At 45.7% G+C, this 20156-nt stretch overlaps 1 protein-coding gene across 1 annotated transcript in view; it reads left to right on the plus strand.

Annotated features, from left to right (window-relative positions):
- CPSF2 (cleavage and polyadenylation specific factor 2) overlaps window positions 1–20156 on the plus strand; it is a 35973-nt gene that overhangs the window by 1708 nt on the left and 14109 nt on the right. Inside the window, exons 2-8 of the mRNA XM_082242874.1 lie at window positions 3324–3491; window positions 5051–5210; window positions 5679–5784; window positions 9899–10028; window positions 13621–13736; window positions 17966–18153; window positions 18329–18619. Of these exons, the coding sequence (XP_082099000.1) occupies window positions 3343–3491; window positions 5051–5210; window positions 5679–5784; window positions 9899–10028; window positions 13621–13736; window positions 17966–18153; window positions 18329–18619 (1140 nt within the window). The 5' untranslated portion in view covers window positions 3324–3342. The remainder of the gene's footprint in view (window positions 1–3323; window positions 3492–5050; window positions 5211–5678; window positions 5785–9898; window positions 10029–13620; window positions 13737–17965; window positions 18154–18328; window positions 18620–20156) is intronic.

The raw sequence follows: 20156 nt of genomic DNA on the forward strand, positions 1-20156 counted from the left end.
TGTTGTACATTGTATACCCCTGTATGTTGTACATTGTATACCCCTGTATGTTGTACATTGTATACCCCTGTATGTTGTACATTGTATACCCCTGTATGTTGTACATTGTATACCCCTGTATGTTGTACATGGTATACCCCTGTATGTTGTACATTGTATACCCCTGTATGTTGTACATTGTATACCCCTGTATGTTGTACATTGGATACACCTGTATGTTGTACATTGGATATCCCTGTATGTTGTACATTGGATACCCCCTGTATGTTGTACATTGGATACCCCCTGTATGTTGTACATTGTATACCCCCTGTATGTTGTACATTGTATACCCCCTGTATGTTGTACATTGTATACCCCCTGTATGTTGTACATTGTATACCCCCTGTATGTTGTACATTGTATACCCCCTGTATGTTGTACATTGGATACCCCCTGTATGTTGTACATTGGATACCCCCTGTATGTTGTACATTGGATACCCCCTGTATGTTGTACATTGTATACCTCCTGTATGTTGTACATTGTATACCTCCTGTATGTTGTACATTGTATACCCCCTGTATGTTGTACATTGTATACCCCCTGTATGTTGTACATTGTATACCCCCTGTATGTTGTACATTGGATACCCCCTGTATGTTGTACATTGGATACCCCCTGTATGTTGTACATTGGATACCCCCTGTATGTTGTACATTGTATACCCCCTCTATGTTGTGGTCTTTAAGGTGCCCATCTAATAGTTTTTGAAACTATCGATGCTCCCTGTTGATACCACTGCTTGTGGAAGAGAATTCCACATCCTTACCACTCTTACAGTGAAGACCACGTGTCTTATTGTATCTCCTCTCTCTGAATAGTTTGTTCCTTATGCTAGGGTCGCCAGTACAGTATTTGTACATTGATATCATATCCCCCCTCAATCTTCTCTTCTCCAGAGAGAATAAGTTCAGTGCTTGTAGTCTTTCCTCATAGCCAATGTCCTCCATCCCCCTAATTATTTTTGTTGCCCTTCTATGTAAATCAGTTTATAGAGAGCTGGGCCCTGGGAGGACAGGGTCTGAAGGATGGGATTTTTCCCTGTTCTCACTGGGCAGGGTTGAATTCTAATTGTGATCCATTCCATCCTGTCCAGCAGCAGCGCAGCCAGCATCCAGAAGAAGCTGTGTATATTATATGAAAGGGCTTTCTTCTTGAATAATGCTGTGATCTGTGAGGCGGGACTTGGGAGGTTTGGATTCCTGTAGGTGTGACTGGGCGAGACTAAATGCTAATTTGGATGTATTCAGTTCCACCCACCATCATCAGAGCTGTGAAGGAAGTTACATCATTTGCAGACTTTAAAAGAGACTACAGTTCCTCCTCCGCCCCAAACTCGCTCATCCATGTCTTTATCCACTTGCCGACCGCCGCACGACTATCTACATCGGCGGTCAGCCCCTCACAGGCAAACTAACGTAGGTCTACGTCGCTTGCCTGTGAGGGTCTAGGGAGCGAGCGCGCGCCACCGCGGGGGTCACGGACCCCCATCGCGCGTGTGACCGGCGGACCCGATGTCCGCCGGCCACTCTGCGATCGGCGGGGGAGAGGGAGAAAGTCAGGCAGCTTGTGTAAACAAGCTGCCTGTCATTCTCCTCGGTGTAAAGACACTGATCAAACAGATCTACTATGTAGATCCGTTGATCAGTGTCCTTACAGCTCAAGCCACAGCCAATCACAGTAGAAAGCACGCCCCTAGGGACACACACAGCCCCTCCCTCCCAAATAAAGTTAACCCCTTCACTACCAGTGTATTTTTACAGTAACAGTGCATATGTATAGCACTGATTACTGTAGTAATGTCACTGGTAACCCCAAAAGTGTCAAAAATGTCAGTCAAGGGTCCGATCTGTCCGCCGCAATGTCGCAGTCCCACAAAAAAATCGCAGATCGCCGCCATTACGCGTTAAAAAAAAAAACCAACAAAAATGACAAAAATCTTTCCCTTTGTTAGTAAACGCGATAACTTTTGCGCAAACCAATCAAAATACGCTTTTTGCAATTTTTTTTTTTTTTTTACCAAACATATGTAGCATAAAACAAATTGGCCGAAAATGTTAAAAAATTTGGATTTTTACATTTTTTTGGGGCGGAATTTCATATAAAAAAATGTGAAAAATATTGCTATTTTTGCAAAATTGACGCTCTTTTTTTGTTTATAGCGCGTGATCAAATACCACCAAAAGAAAGCTCTGTTTGTGGGAAAAAAAGGACGCCAAATTAGTTTAGGTACAGCGTCGCACGACCGCGCAATTGTCCGTTAAAGTCACGCAGTTCCGAATCGCAAAATACCCCCTGGTCGTTTAGCAGCCAAATCCTCCGGGGCTTAAGTGGTTAAAGACCTTGCTTTGTGCACTGGTCCAAATCATTTGGTGGAGGGGGGGTTATGGCGTTGACTCATCCATGGAGTTTGGGGATGGCCCCTTCCTGTTCCAACATGACTGCGCACCAGAGCACAAAGCAAGGTCCATAAAGACATGGACGAGTGAGTTTGGGGTGGAGGAACTTGACTGGCCTGCACAGAGTCCTGACCTCAACCCGATAGAACACCTTTGGGATGAATTTGAGCAGAGACTGTGAGCCAGGCCTTCTCATCCAACATCAGTGCCTGACCTCACAAATGCACTCGCCCATAGACACACTCCTAAACCTTGTGGACAGCCTTCCCAAAAGAGTTGAAGCTGTTATAGCTGCAAAGGGTGGGCCAACTCAATATTGAACCCTACAGACTAAAGGCCCATACACACGTACCGATCGTCGGCATAAAAACGTCGGCGGACGAAAGATCTGCCGATTGTACGCTTGTTAGTATGGTGCCTCCGACAGCCGTCAGCGCACATTCTGCCGACAAGAGTCTGTCTTGCAAGCATTAAAATTTTTGTATGCCGACACCAGAGCGGCCGATTGTTCGCCAGTCAGTACAGAATTCGGACGACAGACAGCAGATTTGCAAGACTGGGCATGCTCAGAAAAGAAAAAACACAGGGAAAGTTAACCATCACATGACATCACTTCTGCAGTCGGCTGTAGTCGGCGGACAAAATTCTTGTGCTGTCTTTGCACTTTTCAACAGACACCGACAGCCCAGGGACAAAAGACGGCCGATCGTTCGCTGACGATCGGTACGTGTGTACGGGCCTTAAGACTGTGACGCCATTAAAGTTCATGGTGCATGTAAAGGCAGGCGTCCCAATACTTTTGGTAATCTAATGTGTAAATTGACGGCGCTATACAAGTACCTGAAATTGAAATAGTAAACCAATGTTTGTTTTCTTATTCAGATTTGCAGCAGCTGCCAGGATGACCTCCATCATCAAGCTGACGACGCTCTCCGGAGCGCAGGAGGAGTCGGCTCTCTGCTATTTGCTGCAGGTGGATGAATTTCGCTTTCTGCTTGACTGCGGCTGGGATGAAAATTTTTCTATGGAGATCATTGAAGCCATCAAAAAGTACGTGTCCGATCGGGGATTCTGTCCTAATCATTACTAGATAGAGTAGACAGAGCACGGGTGTAAACTTTAAAGTCATACTAAACACACACTGTTGTTTAATTTACATTCTCCCTTCTATTTCTGTATGTGGATGATGGCGCTATAATTCTTTTAGCCGGTTAAGGACCGCCCGCTGCAGTCATACTGTGGCAGGCAGCCTCTCCTGCGTGAATCGACGTAGATATATGTCGGTCAGGCGCCTGCAGCTAGGGGGCGCGACCGACCAACCGACATACTCGGCCAACGTACTCGGCAGTGGGGACTCCGATGCACAGGACAGGCGGCTCCTATTGCCACCTTACACCCACGATCGCTCCCCGCTGAGAGAGAACAACGGTCGGCTGGTGTAAACACAGACGTCCGTTCTTCTCTCTGGAATGATCACAGAGCTCCTGTGATCCTTCTATATAGGATCACAGGTCTCTATGATCATTTCACAAGCCACGCCCCTATTCAGTTAGAAACACGCCCCTAGGTACACATTTAACCCCTTGATCACCCACAGTGTTAACCCCTTCCCTGCCAGTGTCATTATTACAGTAAGATCCCATTCACATTAGCGCGACTTGTCAGCCTGACAAGTCGCGCTCGGTCGCGGTTCATAGATTAGCACAGGACCCGTTCTAATAGGAGCGACACAAGTCGCTCCGACTTAGAAAAAGGGTCCTGTACTACTTTGGGGCGACCTCGGAGCGACTTGCATAGACTTCCATTATGTGAAGTCTCTGCAAGTCGCGCCGAAGTCGCGACTTCACAGGTCGCCCCCCAAAGTCGTGTCGCGCTAGTCTGAATGGGCTCTTACAGTGCATATTTTTAGCACTGAATTCTGTAGTAATGTCACTGATCCCCCCCAAAAGTGTCATAAATGTCAGTTAGGTGTCCGATCTGTCCTCCACAAAGTCGCAGTCTCGCTAAAAATCGATGATCGCTGCCATTAATAGTAAAAAAAAAAAAAACAATAAAAATGACATAAATCTTTCCCGTAGTTAGTAGATGCGATAACTTTTGCGCAAACCAATCAAAATACGCTTATTGCGATTTTTTTTTTTGATTTTTTTTTTTTTTTTTTTTACCAAAAATATGTAGCAGAAAACAAATTGGCCTAAAATGTTAACATTTTGATTTTTAAATTTGTTTTTCTGGGGAATGTTCTATATCAGAATGTGAAAAAGTTTTTTTGTTTTTTTTTTTCAGAATTGTCGCTCCTTTTTTGTTTATAGCGCAAAAAATAAAAATCGCACAGGTGATCAAATACCACCAAAAGAAAGCTCTGTTTGTGGGAAATTTTATTTGGGTACAGCGTCGCACGACCAAGCAATTATATAACACAGTGGCGAGTCACAAAATAGGGCCTGGTCATTAAGGGTGCAAATCCTTCCAGTCTTAAAGTGGTTAAAAAGAAAAAAAAAAAATGAAATACAATAAAGAATACTTGTTTGGGAGATATAAACAAATGAACCGGAGAGATAACTACCTTTGCGTTAACCCTTAGGATTTCTGTTTTGTTTTCCTCCTAGGTATGTACATCAGATAGATGCTGTGCTGCTTTCTCATCCAGATCCGCTACACCTCGGAGCGCTCCCCTACGCCGTGGGCAAGCTGGGATTAAACTGTGCTATATATGCTACAATCCCTGTATATAAGATGGGGCAGATGTTTATGTATGACTTATACCAGGTCAGTATTACTTCTTCTTCTCGTATCCCTGTCCTTTCACACAGGCTTTTCCATCTGGTCTGCCTGTCAGTTTTTCAGGCAGACCTGATCGGACCCTGCAGTCTCCTCTATGGAGTGGCGGATGTCTGCTGACACCCACCCATCCAATCCGATCCTTCCCACAAAAACCAGACGGATGGTGGTCCTATTTTCCATCCATCCATCCGGCGATTTGGATTGGAAGGAAATGGACAGGCAGTCTGTTTCCATCCAATTTCCCCATAGAGGAGAGCAGGGCTGTGTCCGTGTCCGCTCTGCACAGTGAACGGACACAGACCCGTCATCTGCCTGCTCAGCGGGCATCAGCGGAGTGATCCCCTGCTGAGCAAGCGGAATCCGCTGCATGGAGGCGCCCATGGGAAAGGGGCCTAAGTTTAGGTTTTTCAGCATTAGAGAATGTGTAAAGTTGTAACCGTTTTCATATTTCAGTCTCGGCACAACACAGAAGATTTTAATTTGTACACCCTGGATGATGTGGATTCAGCGTTTGAAAAGATACAGCAGCTGAAATTCTCACAGATCGTCCATCTGAAAGGTAGGCACTGAAGATGTGCTGCAACCTGTAGGCTGCTAAAGGCTAAGTTCACCTTTTTAGGAAAAAAATAACAAATGCACATATTTTTTCAGGAAAGAAATGTAGACACTTCCTCCAGCTTTCTGTCAGTACCTCTGAATGGGCTTTCAGTTGCAGAGCTGACACTTCCTCCAGCTTTCTGTCGGTACCTCTGAATGGGCTTTCAACTGCAGAGCTGGAGGAAGTGTCAGTGGACTACTGCTGATTACCACACAAAGCAGTGAATGTGACTTTCTCTAAACCTTCCCTGGTGTAGAATCAATCGCTGTCATTTAGGGATCGTTGAATCCATACGTGCATGAAAACTGATGAGGAAACAGTGCAGATTTTACTTGCAGAGACATCAGTTTTCATGAGCATTTCAGTGAGTTTTTATTAGGCCTGCGGAATATAATCGCCGAATCGATGCGACCCTTCGCGATTCTGCATCGATTTGGGGTGACTGCAAAATCGCTTAGCTAATGACGTCACTTCTGGGGGTGGGCGGCGCTGGCGCTTGATGAGCGGCGGCGGCTGGGCTTGTGGAACACGGAGCTCCTCGTGGGAGAGGAGGAGAGCGGAGCCTGCAGAGCAAACTGCCCCCGACCCACGGACTGTCGCCCCCAATGTACTGCCCTGCCTGCCCTGCTTTCCGCCTGTACTGTGCACGATATCCGCTACTAGTCCGAGCTCCAAATGCCCGACATCATGAGGCTCATCACCCGGGACCTGTCCTACTCCATACATCTAAAGCTATCTCATCCACAACTGGCCGCAGCTCTGCTTCCTGGTAAGTCAGGGCACTACAGAGCCCAGCATTACTGCTTACCAGGGCCTATTGTACTACAACTAGGGGGACTACAGAGCCCAGCATTCCTCCTTACCAGGGCCTGCTATAATGCAACGAGGGGCACTACAGAGCCCAGCATTCTTCCTTACCAGGGCCTGTTATACTACAACTAGGGGGACTACAGAGCCCAGCATTTCTCCTTACCCTGGCCTACAGCACTACAACTAGCATCAGGTAACTCTTCTAACCTGATGCCCGTGCCTGCCATGATCGGTCTCAGCAGTGCGCAGCATGCCCCAGCCCGCCTGGGTTCCAGCTTCTCATAAGAGACGTCACGTGAGTAAATCAACTCTTCATTCATTCTGCATTGTGAGTGTCCTCCTATAACAGCGATTCCAGACTTTAAAATTGGAATGGATCATTAAAGGAGAAGTGGGGGACCTTGCCTAGTGCCTTGTTTGCTCTAAAGAGAATATATGGAGGACCCTATGTGGCCTGCTCTAAAGGGGGATCTATGAGGGGACCTGCTCTACTAAGGGGGGATCTCTGGGGATGCTGGCCTGCACTAAAGGGGGATCTATGGCAACCCTGCACTAAAGGGGATCTATTTAATAGATTCCCCTTTAGAGCAGGGTCCCCATAGATCCCCCTGTAGAAGTCAGTTCCCCTGGATCCCCTTTAGGGCAGGCCCAGGCTCCCCATAGATCCCCCTTTAGAGCAGGGTCCCCATAGATCCCCCTTTAGAGCAGGGTCCCCATGGATCCCCCTTTGGAGCAGGGTCCCCATAGATCCCCCTTTGGAGCAGGGTCCCCATAGATCCCCTTTTAGATTCTATGGGGACCCTTCCCTAAAAGGGGCATTGGGCAAATTATGGGCAGTAATGGTGATGCATCGCGGAATCGTATCGAATCGTTGCCTTAATAATCGTAATCGAATCGTGAGGTAAGTGAAGATGCGCAGCCACAGTTTTTATGCACATTGACATCAGTTTTCATGTGTGTCAGTTATGTGCCCTTTTCGCACCAATGTTGATGTTACGTCAGTTTTTTTGCCACGCAGAAAACTGCATACACCTTGCAGATTAATGCGCAGAAAAAATCTGCACATGATACCAGTGTTGTGGTGTGAACAGGGCACATAGAGAACCATTGTTTTCTTTGAGCCCTTGCAGAATGCGTGTAGAAAAACTGATGTCTCTGCACGATGCGGTGAACGAGGCCTTCGGGCCCTTTCACACCATTGGACTGATCGCGTCCGCCTGTCTGTTTTGTAGGCAGACCTGATTTGACCACATGTTATTCTACATGTGTCCACTGACATCTGATCTGTCCGCTAATACAGCCTTTTTCAACCAGGGTGCCTTGAGGTGTCTTCAGGGGTGCCTTGGCAAAATGCCTAAAAACTGATCGAAATTTTTATACAAGCCAGCAGATGGATCAAGCCTGCCTTTTAGTTACACCAAGCCACACGTTTTCATTATGAACCATTATGACTTTCTAGACACTGGGATTCTAACAACCAATGACGTCATCTGCTAATACGGAGGATGTCTGTTGCCTCCACAGCATCCTTTGTTTCACCCTCCTGTGCCCCTCTACCTCAGCACTGGGGTGACATTAGCTGACTGATGTAGAGATATTGAGGGAGAAGAGAAACATTGGAATACTAGTCAGTACCAGCGTGCAAAAGTGTATTTCCTTTGAAGACTTAACTCACCTCTAACTTTGGGTGTCCTATGTGTGGATGTTGCTGCATTTTGTAAAGCTATTAGAATAGGCTTTTACACTTTAGAATACATTTTAGAATGGGGTGCCTCAAGATTGTCTATAATTTTAAAGGGTGCCTCGACTGAAAAAAGGTTGAGAAACACTGCGCTAATAGAAACATAGAAACATAGAACCATAGAATGTGTCGGCAGATAAGAACCATTTGGCCCATCTAGTCTGCCCAATATATCTGAATCCTATGAATAGTCCCTGGCCCTATGTTATATGAAGGATAGCCTTATGCCTATCCCATGCATGCTTAAACTCCTTCCCTGTATTTGCAGATAATAGCAGACAGGATGGGGATAAGTTCACCATCTGTCCGGCGGATCGGATGGAAAGGGTCATGCAGTCCGTTTCCATCTGACCGCCCCATGGAGAACAGGGGGCTGTGTCCATGTCCGCTCTGCAGAGCCAGCGACTGCCATTTTTTTTTTCTAGGGTCTCTGCTAAAGAAAAAAAAAAAATAAAAATATATATATATATATATATATATATATATATATATATATATATATATATATATATATATATATATATATATATATATATATATATATACATATACCGTATATACTCAAGTATAAGCCGACCCGAGTATAAGCCGAGGCCCCTACTTTTACCACAAAAAGATGGGAAAAATTATTGACTCGAGTATAAGCCTAGGGTGAGAATGCAGGGTGGCAGGCATGGTACAAGAGAATGCAGGGTGGCTGGCATGGTACAGGAGAATGCAGGGTGGCTGGCATGGTACAGGAGAATGCAAGGTGGCAGGCATGGTACAGGAGAATGGAGGGTGGCAGGCATGGTACAGGAGAATGCGGGGTGGCAAGCATGGTACAAGAGGATGCGGGGTTGCGGGCATACTAGTGCGGCTGTGTTTCACTTACCTGTTCCAGAGGCGCCTTCATTTAAAAAATGGCGCCGACACGTCATTGCGCACGCGCCGCCGCCGCTTGGGAAAGCTGGTATACGTTCGGCTATTCCCGGCCTGTCCCGAGCGGTGGCGGCACATGCGCGGTCACATGTATACGCTGGGCGGCGCCATTTTTAAATCTTAAACACGTCGGAGCGGCCGGGAACTTTTTTCTTTTTTTTTGTTGACTCCAGTATAAGCCGAGGGGGGTGTTTTCAGCACAAAAAAATGTGCTGAAAAACTCGGCTTATACTCGAGTATATACGGTGTGTGTGTGTGTGTGTGTGTATATGTATATGTATGTGTGTGTGTGTGTGTGTGTGTGTGTGTGTGTGTGTGTGTGTGTATATATGTATATATGTATATATATATATATATATATATATATATATAATATATAATGCTTGGGGGTTCTCTAATATTTATCTAGCAAAAAATACTGATTTTAACTTGTAAGCAACAACTATCAGAAATAGGCCTGGTCTTCAAGTGGTTAAAGCCCCACCCTCTTTGCGGCCGCACACATGCGTTATGTAGACAACAAGAGGTCAGCATACATTACATTTAAGGTTAACCAAATGATTCCCTTTGTATATTACTGACTAGCATTTTCTTCTTCTGCAGGAAAAGGACACGGTTTATCCATCGCCCCGTTGCCAGCTGGTCACATGATCGGAGGCACCATATGGAAGATTGTAAAGGACGGGGAGGAGGAGATCGTGTATGCTGTAGATTTCAACCACAAAAGGGAGATGTAAGTCATGGGGGTCTCACAAGAGTGCAGCTTAAAGGGGTCTCTTCTTTACCTGTAGATGAATTTAAAACTGATCTTCAGGATTAACAAGTTTTCTTCTAATTGAATCCCTTTATACATCTTTAAAGTGATACTAAAGTAAGTAACATGTTATACTTACCCGCTCTGTGTAATGGTTTTGCACAGAGCAGCCTGGATCCTCCTCTTCTCGGGTCCCTCACCAGCACTTCTGGCCCCTCCCTCCTGCCGAGTGCCCCTACAGCAAGCAGCTATCTATGGGGGCACCTGAGCTGAGCCACTGCTCCTGAGTGTCTATTCAGAAAGGAAGATGTACACTGCTCAGATGGATCTATATCCACAATCAGCCGTGGGTGCTGGACCTCGGATCACCACCTGATAACAAGAACATGAAGAGAAAGCGGCCGCACACCAAGACAATGACTTGATAGTAGCAAAGATTTATTGTACAAATCTGGATACAAGGTACAAAAGAATGGAAATAGTAGACGCGTTTCACACGACCAACAGCGTGCTTGTTTACTACTCATCTACCATTTCCATTCTGCTGTACTTTGTATCCAGATTTGTACAATAAATCTTTGCTACTATCAAGTCGTCGTCTTGGTGTGCGGCCACTTTCCCTTCATGTCCATTCAGACACAGAGCCACGGCTCGGCCCCACCCCTTCTCTCCTCATTGGATCACTGACTTTGACAGCAGTGGGAGCCAAGGGTGCCCGCTGCTGTGTCTCAGCCAAACAGGAAGACAGCTGATGCTCTCGTGCAACATCGCTGGATCAAGATGGGGCTCAGGTAAGTATTAGGGGGGCTGCTGCACACAGAAGGTTTTTATCTTCATGCATGAAGGTAAAAGTCCTTCTGCCTTTACAACCACTTTAAGTTGCTGTAATGGTATTATTGGTCTCTGGTCCTTGGGCCTAGAGGAGGTGCCCTATGTCATTTTACTCCCACGCCCTAAGTATCAGCTCATGAAACAACTTCTCCCATGATTATTGGGGAAACTTTGTCAGAGCTGTGGGCATTAACTAGGGATGTGCTGAGAGGAAAAGCACACGACCCTCAGGGTGGGCAGAGCTGGGTTGCAGTGGGCTTAGCGGGAGACAGGCGTGAAGTAGCATAGGATTTGATTAACACACCCGCCGCTCAGTTTGTGCTGACATCAGCGCCATCTTAGTTAACCACTTAAGCCCCGGAAGACTTTACCCCCTTCCTGACCAGGGGGTATTTTGCGATTCGGCACTGCGTGACTTTAACGGACAATTGCGCGGTCGTGCGACGCTGTACCTAAACAATTTGACGTCCTTTTTTTTCCCACAAACAGAGCTTTCTTTTGGTGGTATTTGATCACCTGTGCGATTTTTTGATCATGCGCTATAAACAAAAAAAGAGCGTCAATTTTGCAAAAATAACAATATTTTTCACATTTTTTTTTATATGAAATTCCCAAAAAAAAAATGTAAAAATCAAAATTTTTTAACATTTTTGGCCAATTTGTTTTCTGCTACATATGTTTGGTAAAAAAAAATCGCAATAAGCGTATTTTGATTGGTTTGCGCAAAAGTTATCGCGTTTACTAACAAAGGGAAAGATTTTTGTCATTTTTGTTGTTTTTTTTTTTTTAACGCGTAATGGCGGCGATCTGCGTTTTTTTTTTTTTTTTTTTTTTTGTTTTTTTTTTTTTTTGCGGGACTGCGACATTGCGGCGGACAGATCGGACCCTTGACTGACATTTTTGACACTTTTGGGGCTACCAGTGACATTTCTACAGTAATCAGTGCTATACATATGCACTGTTACTGTAAAATTACACTGGCAGTGAAGGGGTTAACTTTTTTTTGAGAGGGAGGGGCTGTGTGTGTGTCCCTAGGGGCGTGATTCTAACTGTGATTGGCTGTGGCTTGGGCTGTAGGAACAATGATCAACGGTCCTACATAGTAGAACCGTGTGATCATTGTTTCTACACAGGGGAGAATGACAGGCGGCTTGTTTACACTAGCCGCCTGACTTTTTCTCCCTCTGCAGCGGCGATTGCAGAGTGACGGGTGGACATCGGGTCTGCCGGTCACAAGCGAGGGGGGGGGTCCGTGACCGCGCAGGGGGCGTGCGCTTGCTCCCTAGACCCTCACAGGCTAGCGACGTAGATCTACATCGCTTTGCCTGTGAGGGGCTGACTGCCGACGTAAATCGTCGCTAGGCAGTCGGCAAGTGGTTAAAACTACATGGGGACACCTGGGTTGGTCACCTGGCTGCACACCGGCAGGTACAGGTGTCTGGTCTCCTAAATGGGAAATGGAGAGAGAGAGGAGCTCTGAATGCTCACTTTGTGAAATGATTACAAGAATGCTGCTAAAAATGTTTAATACAAAGACACTGGGTGCTGAGGGTCATTCTCTTTCACACACAAACCATGAAGCAGTAGTATAAAGCTGTATGAATGGCATCACTTGGAAGCAGACTATGGGAATGGTTTACTAAAAACTGGAGAGTGCAAAATCTGGTGGGAAAGGGATTATTTTGAAGTGGATAAAGCCTAGGCCACCCTCTGTAAAGGGCCATACACACTATAAGATTTTCTGAAGACTTTTTCCTTTAGATTTACCAAAACCATATAATGAGGTCAGACCTAAACACTTTCACTTTGTATGCAATCTGGCAGGCCCTTACACTACATAGAAAAGGTAAATCTGATGGAAATCCAACCACAAAAGTTGGATAGTGTGTATCCAGCTTAATGGATTGGCTGAAAACGGTCAATAATACAGAATCCACATGGGGAAAACAATGGGGAAACGGTACTATGCGATACCCAATGATGTAAAAAGAAAGCAAAATAGCAAAAAATGTAATCTAAAATGACTGAGTTCACCACAATGTGCTCTCATGCTTAGTGTGGTCAGTGTTTAATAGGAAAGCAGGGGGACTGGCAGGAACACCAGAGATTTCACACAAAGGAAGCAATAAAAAGAGAACAGGAGACTTTCTCATACAAGTACATGGTGCAGCAGGCACATATCGGGAATATGAAGAAACGCTTTAACTGAACAAGCTGATTGGCTCCCATGCACAGCTGCACCAGATTCTGAGTGCTCCAGTTTTTGTAAATCAACCCCAATGTTTATGAATTGGCAGATTCAAGGGTACTGACAGCATTATAAATGGGTCCTCTGTGTAATATCTCATTACAACTTCACTTCATAAACATCACAAAGCTTTTTATTTTTTGCATTGTTTGAAAACAACCCAGAGTTTCCCTTTAGGCCCCTTACACACTTGTGCGACTTGTCATGCGATTTGTGACTGCTAAATCGCATGACAAGTCGTTCTCCATTATTTCCAATAAGTACCATTCATATCTGTGCGACTTGAAGTCGCACCGACTTCAACGTAGTCCCTGCACTACTTTGGCCCGATTTTTGAAGCGTTTTAAGGCCAAAGACATTCAAGCCCAGTCAAACTCGCCTCAAAATTGCGCGACTTTGAAGTCGCACAAGTGTGAAAGGGACCTTAGTTTTCATGTTACTGTGTTTGTTTTTTGTGTTATTTTCTAATGTCGGCTTTTATTATTTTGATAGACATTTAAATGGCTGCTCACTGGAAATGATTAGCCGCCCATCTCTGCTCATCACAGACAGTTTTAATGCTACTTATGTGCAGCCGAGAAGAAAGCAAAGAGATGAACAACTACTAAGTACGTACCGATCCCTTCTTCTAACGCTGTCTGCATGTTTCTAGTTGTTGCACTATTTAGCTGGACTTTAAAACTGAACTCCGAAATTCTTTTAACCACTTAAGCCCCGGAAGATTTTACCCCCTTCCTGACCAGGGGGTATTTTGTGATTCGGCACTGCGTGACTTTAACGGACAATTGCGCGGTCATGCGACGCTGTATCTAAACGAATTTGGCGTCCTTTTTTTCCCACAAACAGAGCTTTCTTTTGGTGGTATTTGATCACACGCTATAAACAAAAAAAGAGCATGAATTTTGCAAAAATAGCAATATTTTTCACATTTTTTTTATATAAAATTCCCCCCCAAAAAAAATGTAAAAATCTAAATTTTTTAACATTTTCGGCCAATTTGTTTTATGCTACATGTGTTTGGTAAAAAAAAAATCGCAAAAAGTGTATTTTGATTGGTTTGCGCAAAAGTTATCGCGTTTACTAACAAAGGGAAAGATTTTTGGCATTTTTTTTTTTAATGCGTAATGGCCGCGATCATCCTTACCGTATGATCATCCTTCATACAGAGGGGAGAATGACAGGTGGCTTGTTTACACAAGCCGCCTGACTTTCTCCCTCTCCCCTGCCGATCGCAGAGTGACCGGTGGACATCGGGTCCGCCGGTCACACGCGCGGGGGGGTCCGTGGCCACGCGGGAGCGCGCCCGCTCCCTAGACCCTCACAAGCTAGTGACGTAGCCCTACGTCACTTTGCCTGTGAGGGGCTGACCGCCGACGTAGATAGTCGTGCGGCGGTCGGCAAGTGGTTAAAGCGGTAGTAAACCGGTCGGAAAAAAAAAAAAATAAGATGCCTGCAGGTTTATCCCATAATGTGCTAGTTTGTATTGCATACTAGCACATTGACATACTTGCCTTTTTAACCTGTTGCCAACCGCCCGCCGCCTTTTTTTACTGCAACAGTGCGGCCCTCCTGCGCAAAACGACGTAGACCTACATCAGTCGTGCGCCTGCAGTTGGGGGCAAGCACGGGCAGGTGGCTCCGATTGCCGCCTGACACCCGCAATCGTTCCCCGCTGAGAGAGAGAAGAACGGTCGGATGTTGTAAACATTTCCTGGAATGATCACAGAGCTCCTGTCATCCTTCTATATATTAACCGGCTCCCGACCAGCCGCCGCCTTTTTACTGTGGCAATGTGGCTCTCCTGCGCGTCAGTCGCGTGCAGGCAGCTAGGGGGCAAGCGTGCACCGCCGGTGGCACGCTCCCGCCCCCCCTCGGCAGTGGGGACACCGAGGCACGGATCAGGCGGCTCCGATTGCTGCCTGACACCCGTGATCGCTCCCCGCTGAGAGAGAAGAACGGTCAGATGTTGTAAACACAGCGACCATTCTTCTCCCTGGAATGATCACAGAGCTCCTGTGATCCTTCTATATAGGATCACAGGTCTCTATGGTCATTTCACAAGCCACGCCCCCCACAGTTAGAACCACTCCCCTAGGCTCGCATTTAACCCCTTGATCACCCATAATGTTAACCCCTTCCCTGCCAGTGTCATTATTACAGTAACATATTTTTAGCACTGATTACTGTAGTAATGTCACTGGTCCCCCCAAAAGTGTCAAAAATGTCATTCAGGGGTCCGATCTGTCCGCCACAATGTCGCAGTCCCGCTGAAAATCGCTGCCATTACTAGTAAAAAAAAAAAAAACAACAAAAATTACAAAAATCTTTCCAGTAGTTTGTAGACACGATAACCTTTGCGCAAACCAATCAAAATACGCTTATTTATTTTTTTTTTACCAAAAATATGTAGCAGAAAACAAATTGGCCTAAAATGTTAAAACATTTAGATTTTTAATTTTTTTTTTTTCCGGAGAATGTTCTATAGAAGAATGTGAAAAATAGTGTTTTCTTTTTTTTTCAGAATTGTCGCTCATTTTTGTTTTATAGCGCAAAAAATAAAAATTGCACAGGTGATCAAATACCACCAAAAGAAAGCGCTGTTTGTGGGGAAAAAAAGGACATCAATTTTATTTGCGTACAGCGTCGCACGACCGCGCAATTGTCCGTTAAAATAACGCAGTGCCGAATCGTAAAATATAGCCTGGTCAAAGAAGTGGTTAAACAAAGCCCTCCAGCGGCGCGCTTTCATCACTGCCGTTTGAGTAGCCAAGGCCGCAATGACATGCGCATGGGAGCGCACGGGAGCCGCAGCACAGAGCTCTGCTTTCATGACATTCTGTGTGCACTAAATGCAGATTGTCACTGCGCATGCGAGGGCCACATCATCGGCTATTGCTGACGTGAATATCTCCTACTTGGTGCATGTTTAGGAGATATTCATTGTACTTACAGGTATGCCTCATTGGAAGCTTACCCGTAAGTACACGTTCAGCTGGAGAGTTACAGTGCATCCGGAAAGTATTCACAGCACTTCACTTTTTCCACATTTTATGTTACACCCTTAATCCAAAATGGATTCAATTCATGTGTGTGTATATATATATATATATATATATATATATATATATATATATATATATATATATATATATATATATATATATATATATAATATGTGTGTGTGGCACCCTCCTAGGTAGGCGCGCAGGAGTCTTCAAACTATGGCCCTCCAGCTGTTCAGGAACTACAATTCCCATCATGCCTAGTCCTGTCTGTGAATGTCAGAGTTTTACAATGCCTCATGTAATGTGTAGTTCCGCAACAGCTGGAGGGCCGTAGTTTGAGGATCCCTGTGCTAGAGGGAGAGGATCGTTTTTGTCTCTGTCTGCCTATCAGAGGAGCAGCAGGCAAATCTATATTGCTCTCTGCCTACCAGGAAGCAGGATCTGTTAGTGAGGTCTCCACATTGTGCTCAGTATATGATTCATTATGTCTAGAGAGAGTTTCACACTGGTCAAATAGGGATGCATGTTGGACAGTGGGAGGAAACCTGACAAATGGATGCATAGGCTTTGTTACGGTCCTGGTGATTGGCAGTGAAAGGTTGCTGCAGTGCATTCTGGGATACTGTATCAGCTGATCATGTTGTGATTGGCCCTTTACCATGATCTGTGATCGGCTGTGTCCATTCACAGCTAATCACAGTGTAAACAGAATTGCCCATTATTGGCAGTACTTTCCTCATGCGCTGTCACAGCATGAGTAGAGGAAAGCCGTTAACCGGCAATCCTGACAGGGGACATGCACACAGATAATCAGGGCACTGATCATAAGTGCAGCCCCATCAGTGCATCCTATTCATGCCCCATCAGTGCATCCTATTCATGCCCCATCAGTGCATCCTATTCATGCCCCATCAGTGCATCCTATTCATGCCCCATCAGTGCATCCTATTCATGCCCCATCAGTGCATCCTATTCATGCCCCATCAGTGCATCCTATTCATGCCCCATCAGTGCATCCTATTCATGCCCCATCAGTGCATCCTATTCATGCCCCATCAGTGCATCCTATTCATGCCCCATCAGTGCATCCTATTCATGCCCATCAGTGCATCCTATTCATGCCCATCAGTGCATCCTATTCATGCCCATCAGTGCATGCTATTCATGCCCATCAGTGCATCCTATTCATGCCCATCAGTGCATCTTATCCATGCCCATCAGTGCATCCTATTCATGCCCATCAGTGCATCCTATTCATGCCCATCAGTGCTGCCCCATCAGTGCATCCTATTCATGCCCATCAGTGCATCCTATTCATGCCCATCAGTGCTGCCCCATCAGTGCATCCTATTCATGCCCATCAGTGCATGCTATTCATGCCCATCAGTGCTGCCCCATCAGTGCATCCTATTCATGCCCATCAGTGCATGCTATTCATGCCCATCAGTGCATCCTATTCATGCCCATCAGCGCACATCAGTGAAGCAGAAAAATTACTTATTTGCAAAATTTTATAACAGAAACTACGGTTTTTTGTTTTACTTTTTTTTTTTTTAAATGTTCTTTTTTTTTTTTTTTTTCATTTGTTTAGCAAAAAATAAAAAAAACCCAGGGGTGAATAAATACCACCAAAAGAAAGCTCTATCTGTCTTGCCTGACCGCGCATTTGTCATTCAAAGTGTGACAGCGCTAAGAGATGCAAAACAGCCTGGTCAGGAAGGGGGGTATAGGTGCCCAGTAAGCAAGTGGTAAAACCCATTGAGGAAGCAAACTGAGTATATTCCTGACTTGAGTCAGTGTTTTAACTGCACTGCCTTGCTTTGTGTGTGCAGCAAATGTCCTGGAGACCCTTCGTGGTGATGGCAATGTGTTAATAGCGGTGGACACGGCTGGAAGGGTGCTGGAACTTGCACAACTGCTCGATCAGATTTGGAGGACCAAAGACGCTGGACTGGGAGTATATTCCCTGGCTCTTCTCAATAATGTGAGCTACAATGTGGTGGAGTTTTCCAAGTCTCAGGTAAGTTCCAGGCTGCAGTCATAAGTTTGTTTATACATATACTTCGATTTTATTGGTTTTAGTTATATGTTGGCGCTGTAGTGATTGCTGTGCAATTTGTATTGGTGATTTCTCAAACTCCTGTGTACTTGTTGGTTTTTTTGGATTGCAAGAATATGCCCGCTTTTCATTACAGGTGGAGTGGATGAGCGATAAGCTGATGAGATGTTTTGAAGACAAGAGGAACAATCCCTTTCAGTTCCGACACCTCACCTTGTGTCACGGCTTCGCAGACCTCGCTCGTGTCCCCAGTCCGAAAGTGGTGCTGGCCAGCCAGCCTGACCTGGAATGTGGCTTCTCCAGAGAGCTCTTCATACAGTGGTGTCAGGATCCAAAAAATTCCATTATTCTCACCTACCGCACCTCTCCTGGAACCCTCAGCCGGTTTCTGATCGACAACCCAGCCGAGAAGATCATAGATATTGAGGTATGACACAGCGTGGCTTAATGGTTGGCTGGGTTTAGCTATTTTACTTCTTGGTGTCCAAGGGGCAAGTGTCAAACAGTAACACTTTCATGACTAGAGGTTATTAAAGCCTAAAAATCCAGGCCAAATTTGGCAACGTCAGCGTGTTTGGTCTAACTTGATTGTAACTCTGAATAATTTGCATGCCTAAATCACTTTTGCAGAGATTTTCCTTCACTTCCTGTCCCGTAGCCAAACAGGAAGTAAGAAGAAATCCCTGCAAATTAAGGGAATTCCTTCGGGCACCCCCCCCCAGGAAACTACTGTCCCCATTGGAAGATTTCCCCTCTATTACTTTTTTGGGGACAACCCAAAATTTGGGGATTTTCTGTTACTTTAATTTTCAATGATAATGGTAAACAGGACAAATAAAGAAGGTGAATCTCCTTAATGGGGGCACAGATGGCAATAAAAACCCGACAGGGGTTCTAATCCCTCTCCACTCTATTCAAAACTAAAGGCCCGTACACACGTGCAGATTGTCGGGCGAAAAGATTCGGCCGCCAACCGATAGGCCGATTTTTGGCTTGTTAGTATGATGCTTCCGACAGCGCACTTTCGGCCGAACAGAATCTGTCGTGCAGGCATTAAAATTTTTGTATGCCGACACCAGAACGGCCAATTGTTCGCCAGTCAGTACAGAATTCGTCCGACAGACCGCTGATTTGCAAGACTGGGCATGCTCAGAAAAGAAAAAACACATGGAAAGTTAACCATCACATGACATCACTTCTGCAGTCGGCTGTTGTTGGCCGACAAAATTCGTGTGCAGTCTTTTGCACTTTTCAGCGGACACGACAGCCTGGGGACAAATGACGGCCGATCGCTACGTGTGTACGGGGCTTTACACAAAAAAGTTTTGCATTTAGTTATACTTTAACCACTTGCCGACCACTTCCTGTATATTTACTGCGGCACGCAGCCGCTTAAAGGCAAAGTGACGTAGTACTACATCGCTTGCCAAAGAGTCTGTAGGGGGCGAGTGCGTGCCGCCAGCGGCGCGCTCCCACCCCCGCTCGTTCCCTGCCTAGCCAGCGCGTGTGACCAGCGGCTCCGATGTCCGCCGCCCACTCACGATCTCCTACAGGAGAGGGAGAAAGGAAGACGGCTGATGTAAACACAGCCGTCTGTCATTCTCCCTGTGGTAATGACGGAGGCTCTGCGATCCTGCTATGTAGGATCGTATGTTTCTGTGATTACATCACAAGCCACGCCCCCTAACAGAATCACGCCCCTAGGGACACATTTAACCCCTTGATCACTAGTAAAGTTTAGTCCTTCCCTGCCAGTGTCATTTTTACAGTAAGGGCTCTTTCACCACGGGCGATCCGATCAGATCCGCCTGTCAGTTTTTTAGGCGGATCTGATCGGATCCTCCATGCAGCTCTATGGGGCAGCGGATGTCAGCGGACACCTCCGCTGACACCCGCTGCCATCCGCATCCGATCCTGTGCTTGAAATCTGGACGGATGGAAACCCTATTTTTCCATCCGTTCAG

This window comes from Pelophylax lessonae (assembly GCF_965119305.1).
Source record: "Pelophylax lessonae genome assembly, chromosome: 13".
Taxonomy (NCBI): Eukaryota; Metazoa; Chordata; class Amphibia; order Anura; family Ranidae; genus Pelophylax; species Pelophylax lessonae.